We start from the raw sequence: 23,248 nt of genomic DNA, 5'->3' as shown, positions 1-23,248 counted from the left end.
GCTGCCCGGGACTGGAGCAAAGCCACCGAAATTAACCTCAGCAAATGGTAGGTGCTAGGTAAAATGTGAACACCACATCTTGCGCACCGTACGCGTAGGACACCCCAAAATAAATGTAATGATCTTGCCGGCTACCAGGCCTGGGGAGGGGTGCTGTGTGAGGTGATGTGCAGGAGCCGTACCGAGGGTTTAAAATTTGTTCCCTTTTTATTTTACGACCGTACCACACACACACACACACACTGTCCACCGGTAGGATGTCTCGGGATATAAAGTGGAAGATTTTGGAGCTGGCAAGATAAGCACGGTGCGAACAAGGACAAGGCACGTTCTGCCCGGACGCCCTGTTCCCTTTCGCCAAACTAAAAAACGCATAATGAACCATAAACTTTTGGGTTAGGCCTCTAGTATGGACGATCTGGTGTCGAATTTTCGCTGGCCTCCAAAATGTCCGGAGTGACAAGGATCCGAGATTGTACGTCGTGTCGGTTCTGTCTCTGAGAGGGTTACGGTATTTTTAATAACATGACTAACATTTGTATGGTAATTGTCACCTCGTACATTCGGTACTGGTATCCACTACCTAGGAGCGAACGGACGAGCAAGGTTCGTACCCGAAAAGCCGATAGTGATGATGAGAAGAACGTTCCAAAGACGAAAAAAGCTCCTTTTTGCGTACGAAACTATCGCCGTAATGGACTGGGAAAATGAAGAGACCGAGCGAACCGGTTGATGCAGATCAAGGGTCGGGTAACATTGAACCCGACAAACACACACACACACACCTACTAGTCAAGCATCAAATGTAAGAATTGAATTAAATTGAAATTTCGTCCATGACGTTCCGGTAGCACTGCTAGCCAGTAGTACCCGGATGTGATGACAAAACCATGACATCAGTGTATGCGTACCGGAAGGGTAGGAACGCGCTCGCCAGTATCTTGAATCGGTTCGGCTAGTCAGTGTCGGGACGTTCCGTAGTGTTCATAGGTTTGCGAGCAAACAAGAGCAAAAAAAAAACACACACAGAAACGACCAAACGAGAAGCATCGTCATCGTACTCATCGTCATCGGCCGGTAGGACACCCAACCAGACGACCGGGGCACTGTACTCGGGGGATTTTAATGGTCGCTGAATGAAACTGATAGCTCGGACGAGACCGGAATGTGTGATTCGACTCCCGGCACCAGGCATCTTTGCTGTGGCTTGGTTCGCAGCTCAGTTTTGTTCAGCCTTTGCAGCAAGGCTCACCGAAGCCATCGTGCATCGTGTACGTATGGCCGTAAGGGATCAGCAATACAACCGGTGTCAACTCGATTCCGGTGCTGAACGGTGGATGCAATGGTAAAAGCGAGTGGTCATAATTCTTCCTGGTGCAAATCCTTGCATCCGGCTGAGATCGCTATTCTTGGTTACATCTGTAGTACATCAGCTTCAAAACTTGTGGAGCTCTTAATCAGTTTTTAAAAAGCTTAAAATAAGCAAGGTTTTAGAGAGTTCTTGTTAAGGAGATATTGATTACTGAGATTTTTTTCAGGAATTCTCTAGAATTTGGGAATTCTAGCAAGAAACTTTACTACTAATGATCTCCGTAAGGAATTGAAGAATTCATGGAGAATTCATCGAGAAATTATAGAGAATTCTTGGAGAATTCAGGGTTTCATGGTTATGGTACAACTTCTTTGCGACTACAACTTTGGCTGGTTAAGACTTATTGATAGACTACTATGGTGAATATGTAGCACGTTGAGGTTGAGTCCCATATCAGGTGTATTGAGTTAAAGGATATTCCTCCTGGTCGATACAATATCTTCTATCTTCTATCTATGGAGTTAACACAGATCACAATGCACACTAGATTCTCCAACTTTGCTAATTATTAAGAACCAATAATTCTATCAAAAACTTCAATATTGTCCTCATCTAAGATGAAGGTAACCCACTGTGTTGCTAGTGCTTCCTCCTACCAGTGTCTGCAGAACTGTTTTGACTGCTGATGGGATGTATTCTGTTTCACCGCTACGGATCACGAGCGGGTGTGTGTTCTGTGTGAAGTCGGTGGTTTCGGTGGTTTGCTACTTACAGTGTACTTGCAGCTTGAGCCGTTTGCTCACGGACGGTGGTACGCCGTTCGAGGCGATGCACATGTACGCTCCCATCTCGGAACGTGTCACCTTCGTCAGTGACAACATCTCACCTTCGACTATCGTTGCTGTTGCGGAGTACCCGGCAAAGAAACGAAGACAGACATTGAACGAGTTTGCGTTAGGAATGATTTTCGAATGGAAGAAAAACTATGCAGTAAGTCGCACAAAGGCAAGTATGTGCTGATTTTTGATTTAGCAAATTAGCATTGCTTTCCTAAGGTGATTTTGGGGGCATTTTTGCTTTGTGTTTTGTTTGCAACAAAACTATCCATTAGTACCTTTCATCTTTCCGTGCGTGCCGTTGCGGGCAATGATTTCACGTCCATCCTCCCTTCGCCACACGATCTTTGGCTTCGGATAACCGCGTGCCTTGCAGATTAGCTTTGCCGAACCACCTTCGGGCACCATCATGTCGCCGGACGTTTCCTCGTAGATGATGTCCGGCGGTATCACCACCTCAAGGAAGGCAGTCTACACGTCAAATATAGGAAGGAACAAAAATTCGGACCATGAGTATTGGAGGACACATCTGGTCATTCCCTTGTTGTTACCTGCATCTTCATCGGATCCGTATTGACCTGACACATGTAAACGCCCCGGTCCTCCATTTTGACGTTCCGGATCACCAGTGTCCAGGTGTTGTAGTCGTTGTGCGTCACCGACAATCGGCCATTGTTGGTGATGACGTGCTCGTGTATTGCCAGGATCGCTTTTGCGTCCGCCTTTATCCAGGCAACCTGCACGACGTTGTCATCGTCCGCCCCGAGCAGGGGGAATGTAAAATGGTTGTATTAATCAACGGTAACGCTTGCGAGCGGTTGCATATCGGTTCACATAAACATAAAGTACAAACATACACACAAACACACACTCGCGCACGTTCTTACAGGCATCCAGCCACACACGGACTCATACATACTTCCCATACAGACAACAGTGCAGTCGTACAGCGAGCAGCGGGCTTATACATGCTACTAAACAGTGACCCATGGACATTCTTCTGTTTTTTGGTGTGTGTTATGTAGATGTATTTGTGTCTATCTTTCATTTCATACAGTGCAGTAAGTCGTCCTTCAGTGTAACGCAGTGTTATCGGGTCAATGGGTCACTGTTATAGTATGCACGTTCGTATCAACGAGTTTGATTATTCGATTGGTGCAGAGTGATAGTGCAAAACAACAGAGAAGAGAAAAGGAAATTTCTATGCTACACCTAAGATACATGCGGTTATGTTCATGCAGCATGCAACTTAATATAGTTATTAAGTTTAGGAAGGGTTGAAGATATCAAACAGAAGAAAATGTTTGTTGTAATTAACAAATCGAATTGAATAAGCTGCATTAAAGAAAAAATAATGTAATAAAATAGTTTTGCACCGCAAATTGCATACTGTTAGGCGCATATAGCTTTTTCAATGATAGGAATTAAATTATGCAATTCGCATGGCAAACATAAATGTCAACAATCGGTTTAGTAACTTTAAAGCAGCTTGGGGAGTACATAGTTCATTTAAAGGATATAATAATAAAAGAAATCATACTAAAAGCAAGTCTATCGAGGACGCTACGGCTTTGGGCCACATGCAGACATGGTGCAAATAAACGGCATTAAAGCGACAGCTAGGCATATCGAATCCCAACGTCCCCGAACCTATCCACCGTAAAGGATCTGTCTCGGGGACGTGTCTACGGAACCATGAAATATAGCATTAATCCTTCCGATTCGATGGAAACAAGGTGCACGGTTTCTAGTAAATGAGGGTTTTTGGGGCCGATATTGAGCGGTGGGGTGAAGATTTACTCTTTTTGTTACGTTTTTTTTTTTTCGTTTGCCTGCCTAAAGGGTGAAGGGCGTGGGACGGTTTGTGCACGGTGCAAGATACAGGTGCGATGAGGGGAGCAAAAAACAAGTGGGAAGGTGCAAGTAACTATTACAAGTGCTTGTGCTGCCGGTGCTGCCGGTGGGTGGAAAGTGTTTCGGTGCAAATACTATCATTACTTGGTGCAGTGCTGGTGCTGGTCGGTTTGAGTTTTGGAATTCTTTGGATCTGTGGTTGTTTTAAGTTTTTTTTTGTTTGCTTTTTTTGGTTGGAAGCTGTGGTGGTACAAGCTGTGAGCTGGTGCTGAAGGGACGCTGAAAGTACAAAACGGGGGGTGGAATGTTTGGATGGGGGAGAGAAAGAGAGAGAGAGAAAAAATAGGAGGATACTGGAAATTAGACGTTGATGCTGGTATCGTCACTGTGACCTCGTCAGAAACGTCTTTGAAGGTCACTAAACCTGAAGTCTGGTTGTGAAAGAAAGTCGTCCACTGACGAACGCTTCTGAGTGGATGATGGCCGCTAGACACTTGACTTGGCCAGCATCAACGCGGTTTCTTGGGAAGGAGTTGCTTGAGTCATACAGCTCGGGAAACCGAAGTAGGAAGAGCGGGATAGTGGGTGGGATGGTGCATAACTGGTGCTTACACTACGGTGCAGTTGCAGTTTGGTGTTTGAACAAAACTCTTTGGTCTGTTTCTGGTGCGCTGCTACGCCACTAAAATGCGGTGCACGGGAATATTAGATATTACGTTCAACGGTTACTCGCTCGCGGTAAAGAAAAAGGAACATAACGCGCAAAACCGTATGAAGAAGGTGCACGGGTGCATGGGAATGTGACCGGAAATGGGGGGGGTGGGCGAAAAAGGAGAAGGTAGCGGAGGGAGTGTCTTGATTGGAAAATGATGGACGGCGGTACACTGATGCTGCGAAAGGTTGCTCCTGTTGTCGATTCGCACGTTCCTGACAGGACGTTTCAATGGTTTGATTTCTGCACTTTTGTGGAAATGTTTGAGTGCAAACGTGCATCCAATGTAGAATACGAGTTCCGTCTGTTACGTGTCGTTACGTTCACGGAGGCGTTGCGAAACACGTGTGAATGCCCCGTTTCGGCAAACTCAAAACACCAACGCAGCTTCAGCGTCCGTCTTGGAAAATGGAAAACAGTGATGCCGGGGTTCAAAAAAAGGAAGAAGCATTCCTGACAGGGAACCATCAGTTGACGTTGGAAGGGGGAAAAAATAAAGAACCGATTGGTGCAGGAATAGCTCTCACAGGAGATTGGATAGTGATGGTGCACGGTGAGGCGGTGTGCTCTTTTTTGTTTTGGCAGGTGGTAAAGAAACAGAAAATAATACCACAAAATCATGGAAGAATCGATACCATATTTCACGTCGGAATCGGATACGTACCCGGGCCGGTGTTGCTTCCCCACTCACCCGATAACCACCGAGATTGTTCACAACGCAGGTGAACGTGGCGTCGCGACCTGTAAAAAAATATAGTGCGAGAAAACCACGTCGATATTGCCTCAATGGATCAGGGTAGAAAAGTAACGCATCTTGGTAACGTACCTTTCGCAACCGTTACGTTCTCCAGTGGATATACAAAGTCCGGCTCAAATGCTGACACTAGGGGTGGCGGTGAGGGAAGGGATTTGGCAGACGGCAGGAATACATGTGAAGAAGATCCCGGTGACAAACGCGAGAGAAAGAAAAAGAAGATATTAATTGTATAATGGCGTTTGACAGAGAGTTGGAGTATCTTCTGGAGTAACTCGGACATCTTCGGGAACTCCTTAGTGCGAGGGAGATTTTAATATTGAGACATGGTTTTAAGTACCTAAGAGTACATTGAAGCTACCAATATTTCTAAAACTATTTAAAAAGATCTTGGACTAGTCTTAAAAATAATGTCTAATAATATTGAAGGATATTCGCATAAGATCTTCCCCTTGTATCTTAAATCCCTAGAAGCCCGTTTAAGTATACGACTCCTTCAAATATGACATTAAGGTATTTCTGGGGTTATTGTTATTCACCGGCGTTGCTTACCGTTTGCTAGAATTATCGCTAACGCTATGTACAGAATAGCTACAGGTCGAAGGTATTGGTAACGATAAAATTTATAATTAAAACTAGTATGGCTACAGATGTCCACCGGTGGTGTGACCACCGGTTCCAAGATGGACGGCAAAACCGCCACCGTCCGCATCACGGACCCTCGCCGACCGGTGCCTGCATGCCGATGGTTACCCCTTCCGGTTGCCAGGTATCGCCATCCGACGCTGCCGCGCACCATCTGGCGTTGGGTTCGTTTGTGACGCGGGCGCAAACCCTCGTACGGTGCCGTCATCTTACTGCGGGCGGCAACCGGTGCATCCTTGCCCCGCTGCACTGCCCCGGCCGGTGGAGTGTGGGCCAGCGTAGCGTCCGTGCTCGGCCGTGTGCCACGAGCTTTACACGGATACTAACGATTACGGACTCGGGTTTGTTTGGTGGCCGGGTTGTATGGAGTTCGTATGGATTGATGTTTTTTTTTAGGTTATTTCGAGCTCTATTTCCCAATGGCCCTTTCAGACGATTCTACGAGTATGTCCGCGTACGCTGGTACCAGACCGATACGGACCTGCTAAAGACCATCTCAATTGTGGCAAAGACTGCAAAGAAAGAAGAACGAAAGAAAGTTAGTAGAAAACGAAACCGACAACTCATCCTAATTGGAACATCCTGCAAAAAGTTCCCAATATTAAACCACAAAATACGATACAGCACACGTGCTGGAACGTGTAAACTCATCATATCTTTAGGTGGCGGGGTGGGAGCAGAGAGAGAAAGAAAAAAACCCTCACATTTTCACATACCCAGCAACACATGTTAGGGTTTCATTTTCACCACATTTTCGGAACTTTGGACGACCTCTGGAAATTGGAAATGATCGAAATACACCCTTCGATACACACATGTTGAGCGAAACAGATAGGAAGGAGAAGAAGAAATCCACATTAGCTCCCTCCCTCCTCACCCCCCCAAGTCCCCGGTCCGGTATGATACAAAATATGTGTAAATAAATAAAAGTCATCACAGCCCGTGACGCAAAGGATCGGTCCACTACTTGCCCAGGAGAAAGAAAAACCTGAGTGCCATCCTCACAGCACGGAATCAAAACGGAAATTTATCAAAAAACTTTCTCCTACTTCAAGCGCACAAACGAGTCTTAAGTCTCCGGGAATTCTTCCTAAAACCCGCACGATGATGGGAAGCGGGGAAAGTGTTTCGGAAATTGTAATGTAATATGCAACATGTTGTCCCAGGATCGCGTCCCACAGCAGAGAAGGGTAGTTATGTTCACGTTCAAGTTTTTTTTTTGTTGCTCCTCCTGTTGTTGCTTCTTTTCATTTCCCATTTCGTCATTGTTGGGTGAGTGTTTTGCGGCACACTTGGCGGGAGAGCATTTTTTCTTTGCTGCAAGCTGCTTCAACTGCTAACCAACTAGTCTAGGAGGACTAGAACACTCCAAACCGAAAGGAAAGATGCCCAAAGAAAAAAAGTAAGATCGTAACGGAAACGATCTTGACAACTACAATGTCGTCAACGGGAACGACACCGATGATTGCGACGGTAGTTTGGCCACAGTTGAAAATGTCATGATTTCGTACGCGTTCGCCTTCGGGTTGCCTTCATTATCCATTACTTCGCCATTCCGCTCTGCTTTCCCGTGCAATCGATTTCCACGTTTTTCCACCACCAGGATACCTTCACCAGATATTGGAGATCTGTGGCAGAGGGACGGACTTTGGTTGCTTTCTGTTTTTTTTGTTGCACTTTAGTGCAAAACTTTCACCCTCAACATCACGCTGCTCACAGTGGTTGTTTGGGGAAGGAATATTGGAACAGTTTGCATGAGTTTTTGGTCGTTTTGGGGCAATGTCACCATATGACAGACAGCTTGTTGTACATGTGTTGTTTTTTTTCGCATTCTTTCTCTCTCTTTCTTGCTGTAATGCGCACAAAATGACAGTTGCTCAATGAAAGAATGACATAAAAATCGAATCTCTCTCTTTCTTGCTGTAATGCGCACAAAATGACAGTTGCTCAAATAAAGAATGACATAAAAATCGAAAAGTGGAAATATTATTAAGAAGCTTAGAAGATAAAATGACGTGGCGAATGGGAATAAAAATACTTTTCATTACATCTTTGTCTTTCTGGATATTATTCCTGAAGACCAAGTGAAGAGTTTCTAACAAACCGTTAATAAAATTAAACTGTTTTTCATCAATTTAAAGATACTTTTTTTTAAATAATATTTATAACTTATTAAGTTACAATGAATGATTTCGATTTTTGCTTACCAGGTTCTTACCTAGTGTTGAGCATTTATGATCGACAAAAATAAATTCCCACAATAAGGCATACACGCGCTGGCGTTGCAAAACAGCGTCCAACACGTCCACGGCTGTCAGGAAAAATAATAACTGCAACGCACGTAACAGATGCACTGCTGGTGGCTTATATATTGAAAATTAAAACAACCAGCAATGGGGGAAAATTTAAAAACACACACACATGTACACACCAAATAGGACAGAAAAAAAGTACAGCAAAGAGCGGAACCCAAAAACCACGCCAAACCGTAACCCGCGATTACGTCCGGGGCAAGCGATTGGGCAATTAATTACTGCTTTTCTGGGTCCGGCTGCTATTGACAGTTCAGCATGGAAACCCGTATCGCAATCCGTACCACAAGGCGACGATTATGCTGCCGTACCCCTTGCCCAATACCCTGCTACCCCACCATCCAACTTATCCGGTGTGGCGGGATTTTGTAAACGAGGCGGTTTAAAAAAAAACGGAAGGCTAGAAAGCACCTGTACCGGCGCTTTGAATGTCGCATCCATATGGACACCTTCAACACCGGGTTTTTTTGTATTTTCTTTCCGTGTATTTAAACATGGGACGGGGACGGGAAATGTGCGGTAATGCAGGAGATAGAACATCCAGCATGAAACGGAGACAACGATAATGCTCGTAATTATGTTGTTTTAATAAAGTGGAAATGCACCGTTTTTATGTCATCAATTATTATCAGTGCCATGCCGCGGGTTTGTCAAAACGGTTGGCAAGTCGCACGTTTTGTACGTAGCGGGGTACGGTACGGTGGGGTGGGTGGGTGGAGCGATGGAAAATAAATACTGCAAATTCGGTAGTCCCCCTTTTTTTTTGGGTACGGTTAAGGTAGCGGAATTGAAACTGTTGTTCTGCCTATTATACCGGTTGCCTTAAGTGGGGTTGCAAGCGTAGGCACGATTAAGAGTAAATACAAATATGTGAGGTTATGTTGTTAGCAATTAGAATTAATTAAAATGTTTACCAAACGTTTATGCGATATTTATTTGGAACAATGCTAGATCCTTCACCCTTTTACTTTTAAACGGAATTAAAACGCCTAAAGGTATGCAATGTTTGTACGATTTAAGCGTACGATAGGGATTGTAGTAAGGGATTTAGTACAAGATTTAGTACACGGTGTAGTATTTAGTAGGACAAAAATGATGGAAAACTGATCTTTTATCTTTTACACTAATATATCTTTTGCATACTTTCCGGCGTATTCATCACAGGTGGAAATAAACCAATTGCAATATTGTTACTTTTATCCATTATTTTGTGACTAGAATGTGTCAATTTGCCCAATTAGCATCTAAAGGAATACATTTTTAATTCATTTTGGACTAAAACACTCACCAATTAGCTTAATAAAAATAATCTAAAAAAATTGCATACATGCAGGCGCTACATATCTAGAAAAGGGTTTTTTTAACTGAAAGCTATTGAGAGGAACTTTACATTTGTACCATCTTTCAGATCACGCCATGAGCATTGTTGTAGAAAAAAAACGAATTTCGTAGAAATCCTGTCATTCCATCACGCCGAACTTGAACTCCAAACAGCCAACCACCAGCAATTCAACATTAAACAATTCTTCTCCGTGCCACAGTTTATGTGATGTGATAAAAAAAACGAAGACTCGCATCGCATGCAGCTAACTCAACCACAGTCATGTGGTCGCTCGAGGTGTCACGTAGTGATCATGAGGAATCCTCAAAGAAACCCCCTTCCTCCCCAAATTATCCAAGTAGCGAAGCACAATCGATGCTGCTTTGTCTTCGATCCCAAATTCAAAGCCAAACAGAATGCAACGGAGCTACTCAACCCACAGTTTTGTCCGCAATATGCTAGGGAGGGGGAAGGGGAGGGGGGGGGGGGAGAGATACCCACAAACACGACAGATTTACCCGTAATTTGATCCGGTACAAAACGGATGTGTTGGTGTGTGGATATGTTTATGTGCGGCGCTTTCCCAAAAGCAGTAGCAAAGCGGTCGGTAGTTGTACCTCAAACAAAACCACAAAACTCGTGTCAACTATTCATGGGGCATTCGGTAGCTGGCTGCGGGGAAACTGTTCGCCGTCGGGGAAATGTTTCAAAAATCTTTTCACCTTTACCCCTTCGGGTCCCTTGGCCATCGGGTGGAAATATTTCCGAATAATTTGCTGTCCTCCGATTGCCTCGCATCCCTCGCCTCCTCCTTCCTCTTCTCCATGACGAATCTGTATGGGATTTTTTTGTGTGTGTTGTTGCTGCTGCTGCAAAGGCCAACAGGAGTAAGACAGCATGGGCAAAGGGGTTAAAAGTTGGTGCGACGCTTGACGCTCAAAGCTGGTGAATATTTTATCAGCTCCATCTTCTGCCAGATGCCTTCAATGGTAGTGTTGGAGTTGGTGGGAAGGGTGTAAAAAAAAAACCCGACGGGAAGAGAGTAAGAGCCAAATACGAACTAGTAACGGCAGATGATGACAGCTGGATTATCCGGACAGTTCCCTACTCAGGCAGCATTGCCTTGCGAAAGTCACGGTGGCAGTTTCAGTCAGCAATGGAGCACTCGGAATACAGTCTATCGCATTTCAGGTCTTTTCTTCAACCATCCCCAGACCTTCCCTGCGTGCATCTTCACCGAGACAGACACGTCTCGGCTTTTCGTGGGGGCAAGAGGGCTACGAAACTAGTTCGTACTCTTCGTCTGCAGGAATTTTTGCACTTTCGACTACTTACGCTTGTGTAGGGAATTTCCGGGAGTTGTTCCACTGTTTTCAACTCTGCCACGGTAAAATGGCACTGTTTGCCTCCCCTGCAATGGAGAGCATGGAAGAGGAAAATAAAATAAAAAAAAACCACCCGCAACCCAAATGGATACTCCAAAAATAAAAGTATCACTTCGATGTTTATCTCGTGATTACTACTGCTCTATTCCCATCATGGTTCGAGCGGGCAAAGAAACAATTGGAGTAGTGTCGGGTCAAAGAAAGCTAAAGTAAACTCTGCCACTTCATGAGACATTCTTGCTGTGCAGTGAAGAATTCTAGCACTTCCAGCACGTGACACCGAGCTGCCGGAATGCAACGGTTCGGACGAGGGTCACTTTTCGCCATGTCCAGGTTATGTCCGGGCAGTGAAAGCATTCCAGACGTCCCCATTCAGCGATGGTTAAAAAACTTTTGCACGGCGCAAAATTGATCCGAACGGGTGGAAGATATGCCACCGTACTGCGCTTTGGTTTGTGACATAAATGTGAAGTTGGGAGTTACAAAAAAGAAAGCCAGAATGACATGTTTAGTTTCATATAGTTTTAATAATGCTTTAAAACTACCTCGACTATTTACTATTTATGTTAAACCAAGTTTACCATGTACCATATTAAACCATGTAAACTGGGGCGACCCCGTGGTGTATGTGATAAACGGCGCCGGTCCACATGGCAGGACCGGGTTCAAATCCCATCCGGACTGTTCCCCCGTAGAACGCGGTACGCGGTAAAAATAAGTCTAGTAAGCCAGAAATGGCCGGCGTGACTTTAGAGGTCGTTAAAGCCAACAAGAGAGAGTTAGACCATGTTAGGGTCTTCAGAGTCGTCACCTATACACCGTAGAGTAGAAGTTACCAGGATATTAGAAGTTCAATAATCAAATTTAATTCTTGTCTTGTCTCCAACAAATTTGAGGCGCTTCAGTTTTATACAGCTAATGTACTGACGAAGATATCTGCATTTCCCAATATCCGAAGATACTGTCAATTTTTGTAGGTTATGTTTTGCACCAACAAAAAAACTCCATTACGAGCAATAATTGCAAAAAGATATAGCTCTCATTCCTTGTTACAAATCTCCATCCTCCCTACAATACAGATAATCTGGAACATCTTTTAAACACGAAAAAATTCAATTACAAAATACGCACCATATCCCACCAACACCAAAGTGCACCGTTACAGAGAAAGAGACAGAAGAAAAAAACCTGTGCCCTCAGGCGGATATTCGTGTTATGATACAAGCTTATCATCTTCTGCCCATCTTTACCTTCACCTGCCATCAGCCGCTTCCTCACCACAAATACGATGTGTTGTAATACCATCCGTATTCAAGTAGCCCAAAATTGTCAGCTTACGGTACGATCTCGCCATCCGGACACCGCCTGAAGTGCAAGTGCGATAGGGGGAATAAAAGCTTTAAAATTTAATAAGCTCCTAACAGCTTTCCGGATCTTTCCACCGTGCCCGACACCTTATCGGTGTGGAGTCCATCCGTTGGGTTTACTATTTTTTTTGTTACTTCTTTTAGTATCTTGCTCTCTCTCTCTCTCGCTCTTGCTCACGCTTTCTTTCCCAATATCCTGTGTAAAGTAGGAAGAAGCATGTCCAGATTTGTCAAGCTACAGTTTCTCACAAACGGTGGCCTCATGGGAAAAGTGTGTATGTGAGCCCACCCACCCAGTAGTATCCGGTGTCGGATTTTCCCGCCTGTCTGGTGTGTTATAGCCTCTCCCTCTCACAGCTTGTGTAGAAAACACAGGTCAGCAGCTGCCGTTTTTTTTACTTCTTCAGTTTGCTGAACAGAAGAGGGTTTTTTTGTTGCCATCAACGGGTCGGTCCCTCGGTAGGGGGTGTAAGGTAATATTTTTATCACCTTACCCGTAAGCGTAACGACCCTTAATCAAACAGAGCAGTAAAGGTGAAACCGGCAAGCGTCTGCATATGCTTCTCTGGACAAACAAGGCCAGGTAGGACAGTGCAAAGGAGTGATAGAAGAAGGAGAACGTTGCCGGTTTAAAAAAAAAACACTTCCGTGAGTGAGCTCGGGTTGACGGTGCAGAATTTTCTTCCTGCCCTTTTTTTAACACCACGAATTGTTCATCGTCACCTACTTAAAAAGGCATTTATGGTTATTTTTTGTTCACACCTTCCATCTTAAGCTTGTTTCTTTTAATGTATTCTGATACAAAAAAATGACTTGCTTACTTTTTTTTAATTTGCATTAATGCATATTTTCACCGCTTAAATAACGTTTCAAAGTATTCGAAAAACAATAACATCGTATTGTTGCAGTAGATTTATTGCATAATTTTAGGCGATAGTTTTGTCGCCTAAAGGTATGCAATTCATACACAAAATAACGCCTAAAAGAATATTTCTAGTGTGACAAGTTGCCTTATTAACGATCTTATTAGCAATTATATCGTTAAAAAATTACTTGATTCGAGATTCGACTTCTAAGAAGCTCGGAAACTAATAAAAATAAACCTAAGACAAACCAAACAAACAGAGTGCAAGTAAAAATAGCTCTGCCTTTCCTTTTCCTACTTTGTGGCAAACACAGTGTCGCTGATTTGCATTACCGGTAGGATTGTTTTATTTCGCCATTTGAATAATTAATTCATTTGCAATGCTGTTGTTTCTGCCTGCAGGCACACTAATTCTTAATGCGACAGCCTTTTGCACGGTCTGCTTAGTGACAGTTTCAGCAGCTTTTACATTAGTATGACCATCGCATTCACCGCGCACCGTTGCCGTGCCGTTACAACGGGGGATGGAAAAATCTACCGAGGTGTGGGTGTGCTATTGCTGGCTGCTTTAGTGGATGCGGTAGGGATTGTGTAATAATATTCCAGATTGAATGTGTTAAGTAAGTGAACAGCTTGATAAGAAACCAATTTTTTAAATCCCTATTAGGTGGCTATTAATAGGGACTATAACAATTCAGAGGACTTTTGATTAGAATCAAGAATTTTTTTAAATGTTTTTTTTTGTATTCTTCAATCTCAATATCAAGCTCAATAATAATAAATTCCCATTCACCAGCAAGAAATAAAATGAATAATAATTTGTTTTGAAATAACACACGAAACCAAATTGCTAATAACAAACAGTGGAATTACCTTGTTAGTAGAATAATTTCACGTAAAATATAATTTCGTTTTTCATAAAAATTTTCCTTCAAAGAAAAAAAAAGAAAAACGATATAGACGGTTGTCAGAGACTCGTAAAAGCTAATGCTTCAAAACTTTTTTGCTCCCTGCTTACTGTGCCCGGACCATTCCGTTACAGCCATAATCTTTCGAAACTCAATATTAATCCAGTAAATGCTCATAACCGCTGCTGAACTGCGTCAACCGTACCCTGCGTCAGCATCCAGATAAATATGCTCCCACTGCCATCTTTCGCTCGCGTGGCTTTGGTGGTCAAGTCACCGAAAATAGTCACACTGCGTCGTCTCACCGTACCCGAAATGGCTGTACCCAATTTGACGTTGCCTGGCGAGCTTCCGTGCTACCGTCGACGGCCATTTTCGTTCGTTCGTTTTTGTGTTTTACGGTGCAACGAAATTGTGCCCCGGGAATCTACCAATGGTGCAATGGATGGTTGGCCAGCGTAATGCCGCAACCGTACGGGGAAATCATGGCAACCCGCTCGTGAGAAGGGTCCAGTAAATAATCCGCTTTTAATAGGACACACCACACAGCGGACCGACACCGGGTCCGTACCGCCCGTACCGTATTGCCGGAGGGCATTCCTTTCATTTCTGCGCAATTTCATTGACAATCGCAAACGATTTAGCAAAACAGGGTTGCGGGGTTTTGGGGGAGAAGGAAGCATTTTGAGTTGCTGTAACAGAGCTTACACCAAAAAAAAAAAAAAACGAAAAAGGATGAGGAGTTAATGAAAGCCACTCCAGTCGTTCCCGTTTACGTGGCGGTACCGTGGTGTGTTGCATGGAAAAAGATTCAGAAATTAACTTTGTCTTCCGTGCGGACGGCGTTGGACGAGTTTTGCTATTCGATTTCTTTTCGGTTATTTTTTTTGGGTTTTGTTTTTGCTCTTTGTCGTTAGAAGGGGGCGGAAACCCACCCCAGGGAGTTGGATGTTTCGCCTCGGTACCGATAAATATGTTCCTGCCGGTTCAAGCTTCGGTGCATCCGTTCGATGGGATTTCTTTTTTGACCCCCTTTTTTATCGTGTCAGGGAAGCACCCGGAAGGCAGTATCGGTGTGCTTTGTGGTTGGGATTATTGCTTTACATGCCACAATCAGCGGCACGGTTCAAATTGGTTCCCCATTTCGTTTCAGTTTTGCTGGCCGATGTCGAACGTGTAAGCGCTTACGATGACTTTTGCAAACATGTTCCATTGATGGTGGGGATGGACTTATGCATGAATTTCGAGCGTAAAATTTATGTAAATGTTTTTAAGAATCTTTAGTGGCAAAATGGCACTTGAAATAATAGTGATTTCTATATTTATTACTTAAAACAAATCGTTTTTTACACGTCAAACACAGTCCACAAAAAAACAAACAAGAAAAAAGGTCTGTAATTTTGTTGTTGTATTTTTCCTCATAAAAATATTCCCCAGTTGACAAAATAATTTCTGATAAAAAAAATTATGTAGTTAATAGGTGTATAACCCCTAAATTTACGATCTGTTTTGACATATATTCATTCAAGAAGTCTTTTAAGCAAAAACGTTTCGCAATTGCCTATATTTAGGCGCACGCGAAACAGCGATAGCTATAAAGCACGATCTCAGTGACATCTTTGATTGATTCGATCAGCGTCTAGGTGTTAATATATATAATGTAAACAAAACACCTGCTGGAATCTTATTTACAACATGAAAACGTGTAAAAAAACAAGAAAAGCTCCCCAGTTAACCGCACAAATACGCACTCGGCTGCATAAAAAAAAGGCAACTGTAAACAGGGACCATATTCTACTCGTAGTAAAATAAATAAATATCATTCTCCTATCATCCTTGCCTTCGCCTGACCCATCTTTACCGGCTGATTGTTTGGTGCACTTTCCAATCCCTTCCTACACTTCATCCGATCCTAGCGCGAAAGTGAGGTTAAGTGCATCTAAATGGCCATCGCTTGAAATAAAAGCAAAAGACTACACAAAACAGCCAACAGCTGAAGAGCGACGAGTGTCTGTTTATTGTTATCGTAAGTTCCTTTACTTTTTCCCGTCGTTACAATGGAGGAAGAGGGGGAGGGGGAGGGGGTGAAAGGAAAATCCCAATGCATCCCTCCATTCTCCTAGGGGTGGGGCAGCAAAAACGAAAACTCCACCATTTTAACAAGGAAGCTCTTGAAAAGATGAAGAACGATGAAGGTAAGCCAGCAGACTTTACTGGATGCTTCCGGGTTGATGGTTTCATGGTGGTTCCCCTCATTCCCATCTTTTTTTGTTTTCTTTTTTGCTCACAACCATTCATCGAGCTGTCGGCTTTCTTCTCGATTTTATTCTCTCATTGTTGCTGTTGTTGTTTACCTTCTTACCTTGCATTCCCCTTTGGTTGGTTTTGTTTCGTTCCAGCTTCCTTTTGAGATTGTTGTGTTTTTTTTTGTTCATTCTACCCATTAAACCGTTCCTGCAGCACACACATACACAGTGTGCAGTAGCTCAAATTGTAGCTCAAAAAAAAAAAAGAAAAAACACACAAAACGCAGTCACTGCTCACTTGACGGCTTTTGGATGCAGTCTAGCCTTGGCTTTCTCCTTCTGTTTTTCACTTCCCTTCACTGTCTCCCCCCCCCCCCTGTTTTCCCGCAGCTTGTACTGGCTTGTGCCAATGGTTTCAATGGCAAATTGCAGCAAAGACCTCGTGCAACATAAGCCATTATAAGCGGTTCCGCATCCGTGTACTGCCACGACTGTACCGGCATGAATAACAAGCGCGCTTTCCCTTCCTCCTCCTTCTCCCCTTTTTCAACCCCTCACCCTTCTCCCCCTTCCTCCCTTTCACCCAGCACGCAAACTGTAGGTTAGCCTCTGTTATTATTCCATTCCTTCTCGATTGGGCCATCCGACGTGCCGTCCCGTGGGTGCCATAACGTGCCGAAACCGTTGCAGCAGCACGGGTGACTTTTTCCTCGTCTTTTCTTTTCCACCCCCACCCCCTTTTTCCCACCCCCATACCCTTTTTATGCTGTGTGCGCTCTTGCGGACGAGTTTTGCTTTCTTTATGCTGTTTGTATACACTTTGCCCTATGTGTGTGTGTGTGCTTCTTTTCCCTCGAATAGGGAGAAAGAACAAAAAAACAAGAGAAAAGACAACCAAAGAAAAAGCAATCGGTTTTGAGGGGGGGGGGGGGGGGGGGGGTGAGTAGATAAAAATTGCCATTCACGGATTACAGGTCGACAGGAATGGTGTACACAACAGGAAGCAAACAAAAAAGAAACTCGCGATTGTGTAGCGGTTGCTTTTTTGGGGTGGTTTTCCTTTTGTGTGTGTGTACGTATTTCCTCTTCTTGTACGAAAAGCATTCCGGAGGCTGCTCCGGCACGATTCAGCAGGCTGATGCTTCGCATAGCGCGATAACACTACCCTACCCTAGCAACGTGGTAGGTAAAATGGTTGTAAAATTATTTACAATTACTTGGCCGGAATTGGAATCGGTGCAGCATGGTCGCTGGTTTTATGCCCGATCTGGCGTTCGAACGTTTACACTTCATTATGGAGTGTGGAGTGTTAAAATAGCTACTCGAAAGCAATAGGCTTTAATCGTGCTTGAAACACGAACGGAATGAGACACGATTTACTGTTTTCGTGTAATCATTTTGTTTCGCCTTGTTCTCGCCTTAAACTCTGGAAAAATATTATTTCATATAGTTACCGTTAATGTAATAAGTTTTATTATTTTTTTTTTTCATTTTACAGCTCGTTTTCTTGCGAGCAGCTGACAAATAAATGGGTTAATTGTGCACTGCTGTTTGATGACAGCCTCCTTTGGCTTATTATACACATATCGCAACACTTGATAGTGGCCACTATAATTTATCGCTTTTAACGCACACCATATGGTGTTCGGAAAATGTAATGCAAGAATAAAAAAAAACAGGACACAGGAGCAGTCAGGCAGTGAAGAGTCACTCCCGGCTCGAGAGCCATTGATGTTGAGCCCCTTTTTTGTGCCGAGTAGGGGGAACAAGAGTGGTACGTAATGTGAAAAGTATACATCGCTTCACAGTTGAAAAGCGGATTTGAGAGTTTTGTTTGGCCTTTACAATTTAAGCATCGAGAGAAATCGGGCTGTTCATTAACCGGTCTGTAGCGGTAACGGGTAACATTGGTTTTTTTAAAAAAAAGAAAAATTAACAAGAAATAAATAGACTCAATAAAACAAAAGGTAAGCTATTTATCAATCAAGCAAGTAAAGAAGAAAAATAAAAAATACCCCCACCTTAAAGCTACATCACCAACCCGATTCGAACTGGTGCATCGATGTGGGCAAGGGAACAGAACATACAGGGCAAAATAAATAAAATCTCAACCGACAACCGCGAACAGTTTGTAGGCTGGTCTCCAACCATCCACCGTTCACCGAAAAAAAGGTTTCGTTTGATCGATTCGACGATCCACGCGAAGAAGGCGAGCACATATGAGGGATAGCACATTTGCAGTAAAAATGCTCACTCCAGCTGTGGCTGAAGCGTATTTCTCGCGTGTGGTTTGCTGCTGCTCGTATGTGTATGTTACTAAAACGGAATAAAAGAAAATGAGGCTAAACCAAAGCGCGCAACTGAACGGTTTGTCACTCGGTTCACTCGCGCTGCGGCAATGTCCGTGTTGGAGCTTTGTTGAATGAGTGGTTTGTTTTTTTCTTGTCGGTATGTATTTTAGCGGATAATGTTTTCTCATTGAAGAGTTTGTGGTTTCCAATTGCTTACCACTATTTGCACCATTGAGGGGAAGTCTTTTTTGTTTGTTTCTGTCTTCCATGTGTCTATTTTTTTCATGCGGTAAGCAATTTTGGTTTGTCTCTCTAGAAAAATCTTTAAAGTAGGAATTTTTCTGGTTAGGTTGTTTTAAAGCTTGTTTAGATTGAGCAATTTGTAATATAAAAAAACGTAATTGTAGTCTTAAAACACAATCCAAATATTATAAGTGCAGTAAAAATAGTATATTGCATAACTTCGGGCGTTAAGTACCTAATACGAGAAATGAGGAATAAATTTATATTCTTTTGTTGAAAAAAATAAAAAAAATGGCCGGCGTGACCTGTAAGGTCGTTCAGCGAAGAAGAAAAAGAAGAAGAAGAAGAAGAAGAAGAAGAAGAAGAAGAAGAAGAAGGAGCTAAAGAATGCTCATAACACAGTTTTAACCGATTTTGCTCTAAGTTGGAATGAATTAAATTTCCGTAAGAAAATTCGTGAAATGGAGTGAAATCGACCTATACCTTAACTGGACAGTAACTTGGGATGTGAAAGAGGTTAACAACTCCTCGTGCGAGAACCAACGTAGTTAGAGCGTGGTGAAACAGCAGAATACGCTGCCCAAACTAGGTCAAAAATGTACTTGGAGGGACTCGAAAAGATGTCAGCTATTATGAGTTGCTTCTGTTGGGATGTAAAAGGGGTTAACAACCCATCTTGTGACAACCAACGTACTCATAGCGTGGTGACCCAGCAGAATACGGTGCCCAAACTAGATCAAAATATGTTTGGTGGGACTGGAAAAGATATCAGCTATTATGAGTAGCTTCTGGTGGGATGTGAAAGGGGTTAACAACCCCTCGTGTGATAACCAACGTACTCATAGCGTGGAGAAACCAGCAGAATACCGTGACCAGATTAGGTCAAAAATATAATTAGTGGGACTGGAAAAAATATCTGCTATTATGAGTTGCTTCTGCATGGCAAACTACTACAATTTTATCTCTTTCTTTCTCTTTCAGATTCAGAAATGGCCAGAGTTACTTAAGGTAAGTTACGTTTTTTTTCTTCTTTCTATTGTGCAATTATATCCTAGAACAAGAAAGTCCCTTTTGATGTGTGACTGCAACATATTCTCAAACATCACTCTAGAAAACTGCCAAGTTAACATGCATCTCTTTGTCCCATTTTTTGATCGATGGCTTGATGAAAGCAATTTAAACACACAAACACACACACACGGGGACACAATTCCAACGTCCGAAAAAAATACCGAAACTGTTTCCCGCAGCAGTTTGTCATGCCGGAATGCAGTGGTGAAGGACACTCGTCACTCGGTTTACGCATTCACGTGCCTGTTGACTGCCGATGGACCGAGTACTGCAGCAGCTGAGTTTTGCTGCGCTTCGCTGCCTGAACGACCAATGATTATGGTAATGAAACGGATGACTTGCAGCAACGATCGCATCGTCCCGTACCCGTATAAACATTCCTAGCGTACAAACGCTACCCAAAAAGGGAAGTGACAAATACCAACCTCCCCTCCCCCCTGCCCCCTCCTTCATCCGATATGCTGTGACCATTTTTCCCCTTTCTTTTTCTCCCCCGGAGTTGGAGTTCCGGAATGTTCCTCTCGGGGCAATGTTCAGCGGTTCCAACACGCACCGAATGCCCGGGGGCCCAGGGTCAGTCGCTTTTTGGTGACGATAGCACTTTCCAGTCCGCACTAGCGGAAGTGCCAGAAGAAGAGTTAGAAAACGGTGCAATATTACACCAACCAAAAAAAAAAAAACAAAAAATTGGAATAGTGATCCGACTTGCCAGCTATCAGCACACCACACACGGCAGCATAGTTGTATTTGGGCAAATTTTGCAAATTCTAGCGCAAAACGAGTATTGCCATTTGTTTACTGGAGGCCTGTTGTTGGGATTTTCGGGTTTTTTTTATTGCAAACGTTTTGTTTGTTGCTGTTACACTATCAAAATGCTTTTTTGCGCTGTGTAACCGCGCACTAGCCCATTCTTCGCCTGTTATAGGACATTTCCATTCTTCCCTTAGACCACCCCCCTTCCCCTCCCCGTTTTTGGATCGCCACACACTTTGCGTACATTGATAATTTATAGGATCGTTTTATTTTGATTAAAAATATTTTAAGTGCTGTAAAGTGTCAGCAATAAAATGCTGTCGAGTTTTCACCCCTAACCCCTAACCTTCCCAATTTTTCCCCCCTTCTTCTGGTCTTTGGTTCTCTGGGAGCAACAGAAAAAAAAACGTTTTACTTTCCTTGTTCTCGTCATCACATCCCTAAACTCTACACGATCTCGTATTATGTTTGTGCCTTTTTTTACAACTACCATTCCGTTTTACCATTGCAAAAAAACACACACACACATACAAACACATCCCATACAAAACTGGAAACAAAACCACATCAAGTAATCCATTGTATGTGTGTGTGTTTGTGTTTTGTCTCATTGTACACAGACGGCATATTGCGCGTCGCCAAAACCGCACCAAAATCGCGCGGCACCGTTCTTCACTGGCGGTTGCCAGTACAGCACACCAGCGGTCAGTGGTGTCGAGTTTCATGAAGATTTATGGCCACATTTTATGCACTCACTCACCCCTGAGTGCTTTAGCCGTCCGCCTGGGGGTGGGAGCGGGAAGGCGGAGGGAAATGGGACGAAACGAATATTGCGACAGGTTTCCGTTGCGTTGGATGACTTTTCGGAGTATGACAATTTGTTCTCTGTTTGCTTTAACGATTCCGCGTGATTACTTCCGTGATGGTGAAGTGTACGTCAGATGGTGAAGTGTTCGTGGTGGAAGCAGAAGAAGGTGAGGGTGAAAAGGTGAGACAATAAAGTGAGCTGTGGTTTAGAGAGTGGAATGAAGAGAGAGAGAGAGAGATGTCATCGTGGTCACAGCAAAGCAAAGCATGTAAGTGTTTACCATTTCTCTCTTCGTATAGGATAATAGACACTTTAACGGTAAAACAATAGAGAGCTTCTAGTCGTATCTTTGTAGCCAATTATTTATTCTCCTCGTCATTTAAAAAATGACGATTGAAAATGGGTAATGAAAATAAACATTTTAAAATAATAATTGTTACTGGGGCGTACCTTAGTAACAATAAACTACCATGCGTCTCCATTTACTAAGAAAAGTACTAGGCGTCTCCATTGTTATCATACAGATAAAAAAAAACATTAAATTAAATTCCAAAAATAGATAAAACACTGTGTGGTTTGATGCTTAAAAATCTCTATGCACTTCACAAAACGACCATGCGTCTCCATATATATGCATGACGATGGAAAGCCAACAATAACAGTAATAATAAAGAATAATAAATATTGTTTTCGGCCAACATTTTTTTTAAATCACCTAAAAGCCCCATCTATTACGCTACATATGACGAGAAGCGTTAATAATTCTTCCCGCCGAAGTAAGATATTATGCGCCTCCTTTATCTAGTTAACCACCTGGCGTCTCCATGGAATATTAATGAGCCACCATGCGCCTCCATGATAATTTGTTTTACATAATTATTTTATACTTTCTCGTAAGCTATTCAATAAACATTTTTAAAATAATAATTGTTACTTGGGGCGTGCTTCAAAGCAGGTGAAGAAAATACAAAATCACGCCTAAAAGTATGCAAATCACAAACAAACGGGTCTCTTAAGCGATTTCGTTTATGAATAATTTTATATGAGCAGGAAATAGATTTTAATTATTTCTGACTTTTTTATAATTGTCCACTACTTCATCGTCTTGTATGTGTATTTTTTTCTCACATGTGGTTCGATACAAATTTTGCTTCCGAACGCATTTTTTCTACCAGAGTCAATCATCGGATGTGATCTTTGCTTAAAGTGTCCAAAGTTTAAAGCAAGATAAATGCTGTTGGGCACAAAATATTTCTTTCAATTTGTGACCTTCAACTGGTACGCAGATCCGATCTATCTGCATGTCGAGCCACACTCAACACATCGAACATCGAATCAACTTTACTGAACTGGTGTCGGTCACCGGCCAGAACAGTCCGGAACAATTACGAACTATCTGTTCTGTACGTGATTGCAACACTTCTCGGATCGGTTTCGGCCATCATTCGGACGCTAGCACACATTCTTCAAGGCATAATTAAAAAAGTCTTCTTCTAAACGCACTGAAACTGACGGTACGAGTGTTTCCCTTGGTTCATAAGGACTCGCAGCACAAAGTGAAATGT

At 43.0% G+C, this 23,248-nt stretch overlaps 1 protein-coding gene and 1 long non-coding RNA gene across 3 annotated transcripts in view; one reads left to right on the top strand and one right to left on the bottom strand.

Moving 5' to 3' along the window:
• LOC125761418 (uncharacterized) overlaps positions 1 to 20,613 on the top strand; it is a 66,960-nt gene extending 46,347 nt beyond the window's left edge. Inside the window, exon 3 of the long non-coding RNA XR_007418106.1 lies at positions 20,033 to 20,613. This is a non-coding gene — a long non-coding RNA (uncharacterized LOC125761418). The remainder of the gene's footprint in view (positions 1 to 20,032) is intronic.
• Positions 1 to 23,248, bottom strand: part of LOC125761283 (protein amalgam) — a 47,031-nt gene that overhangs the window by 13,817 nt on the left and 9,966 nt on the right. The window contains exons 3-8 of one of the 2 annotated variants that reach the window (XM_049422278.1): positions 6,021 to 6,625; positions 5,541 to 5,597; positions 5,379 to 5,455; positions 2,700 to 2,885; positions 2,427 to 2,619; positions 2,085 to 2,213 (exon numbers count right to left, since the gene is read on the bottom strand). In XM_049422278.1, the coding sequence (XP_049278235.1) occupies positions 2,085 to 2,213; positions 2,427 to 2,619; positions 2,700 to 2,885; positions 5,379 to 5,455; positions 5,541 to 5,597; positions 6,021 to 6,321 (943 nt within the window). In that variant the 5' untranslated portion in view covers positions 6,322 to 6,625. The remainder of the gene's footprint in view (positions 1 to 2,084; positions 2,214 to 2,426; positions 2,620 to 2,699; positions 2,886 to 5,378; positions 5,456 to 5,540; positions 5,598 to 6,020; positions 6,626 to 23,248) is intronic. The other variant, XM_049422285.1, reaches the window with a different exon arrangement.

The sequence above is a fragment of the Anopheles funestus genome, chromosome X (genome assembly GCF_943734845.2).
Source record: "Anopheles funestus chromosome X, idAnoFuneDA-416_04, whole genome shotgun sequence".
Taxonomy (NCBI): Eukaryota; Metazoa; Arthropoda; class Insecta; order Diptera; family Culicidae; genus Anopheles; species Anopheles funestus.
Note: the sequence above shows the minus strand (reverse complement) of the source record. Positions and strands in the feature narration are given on the sequence as shown.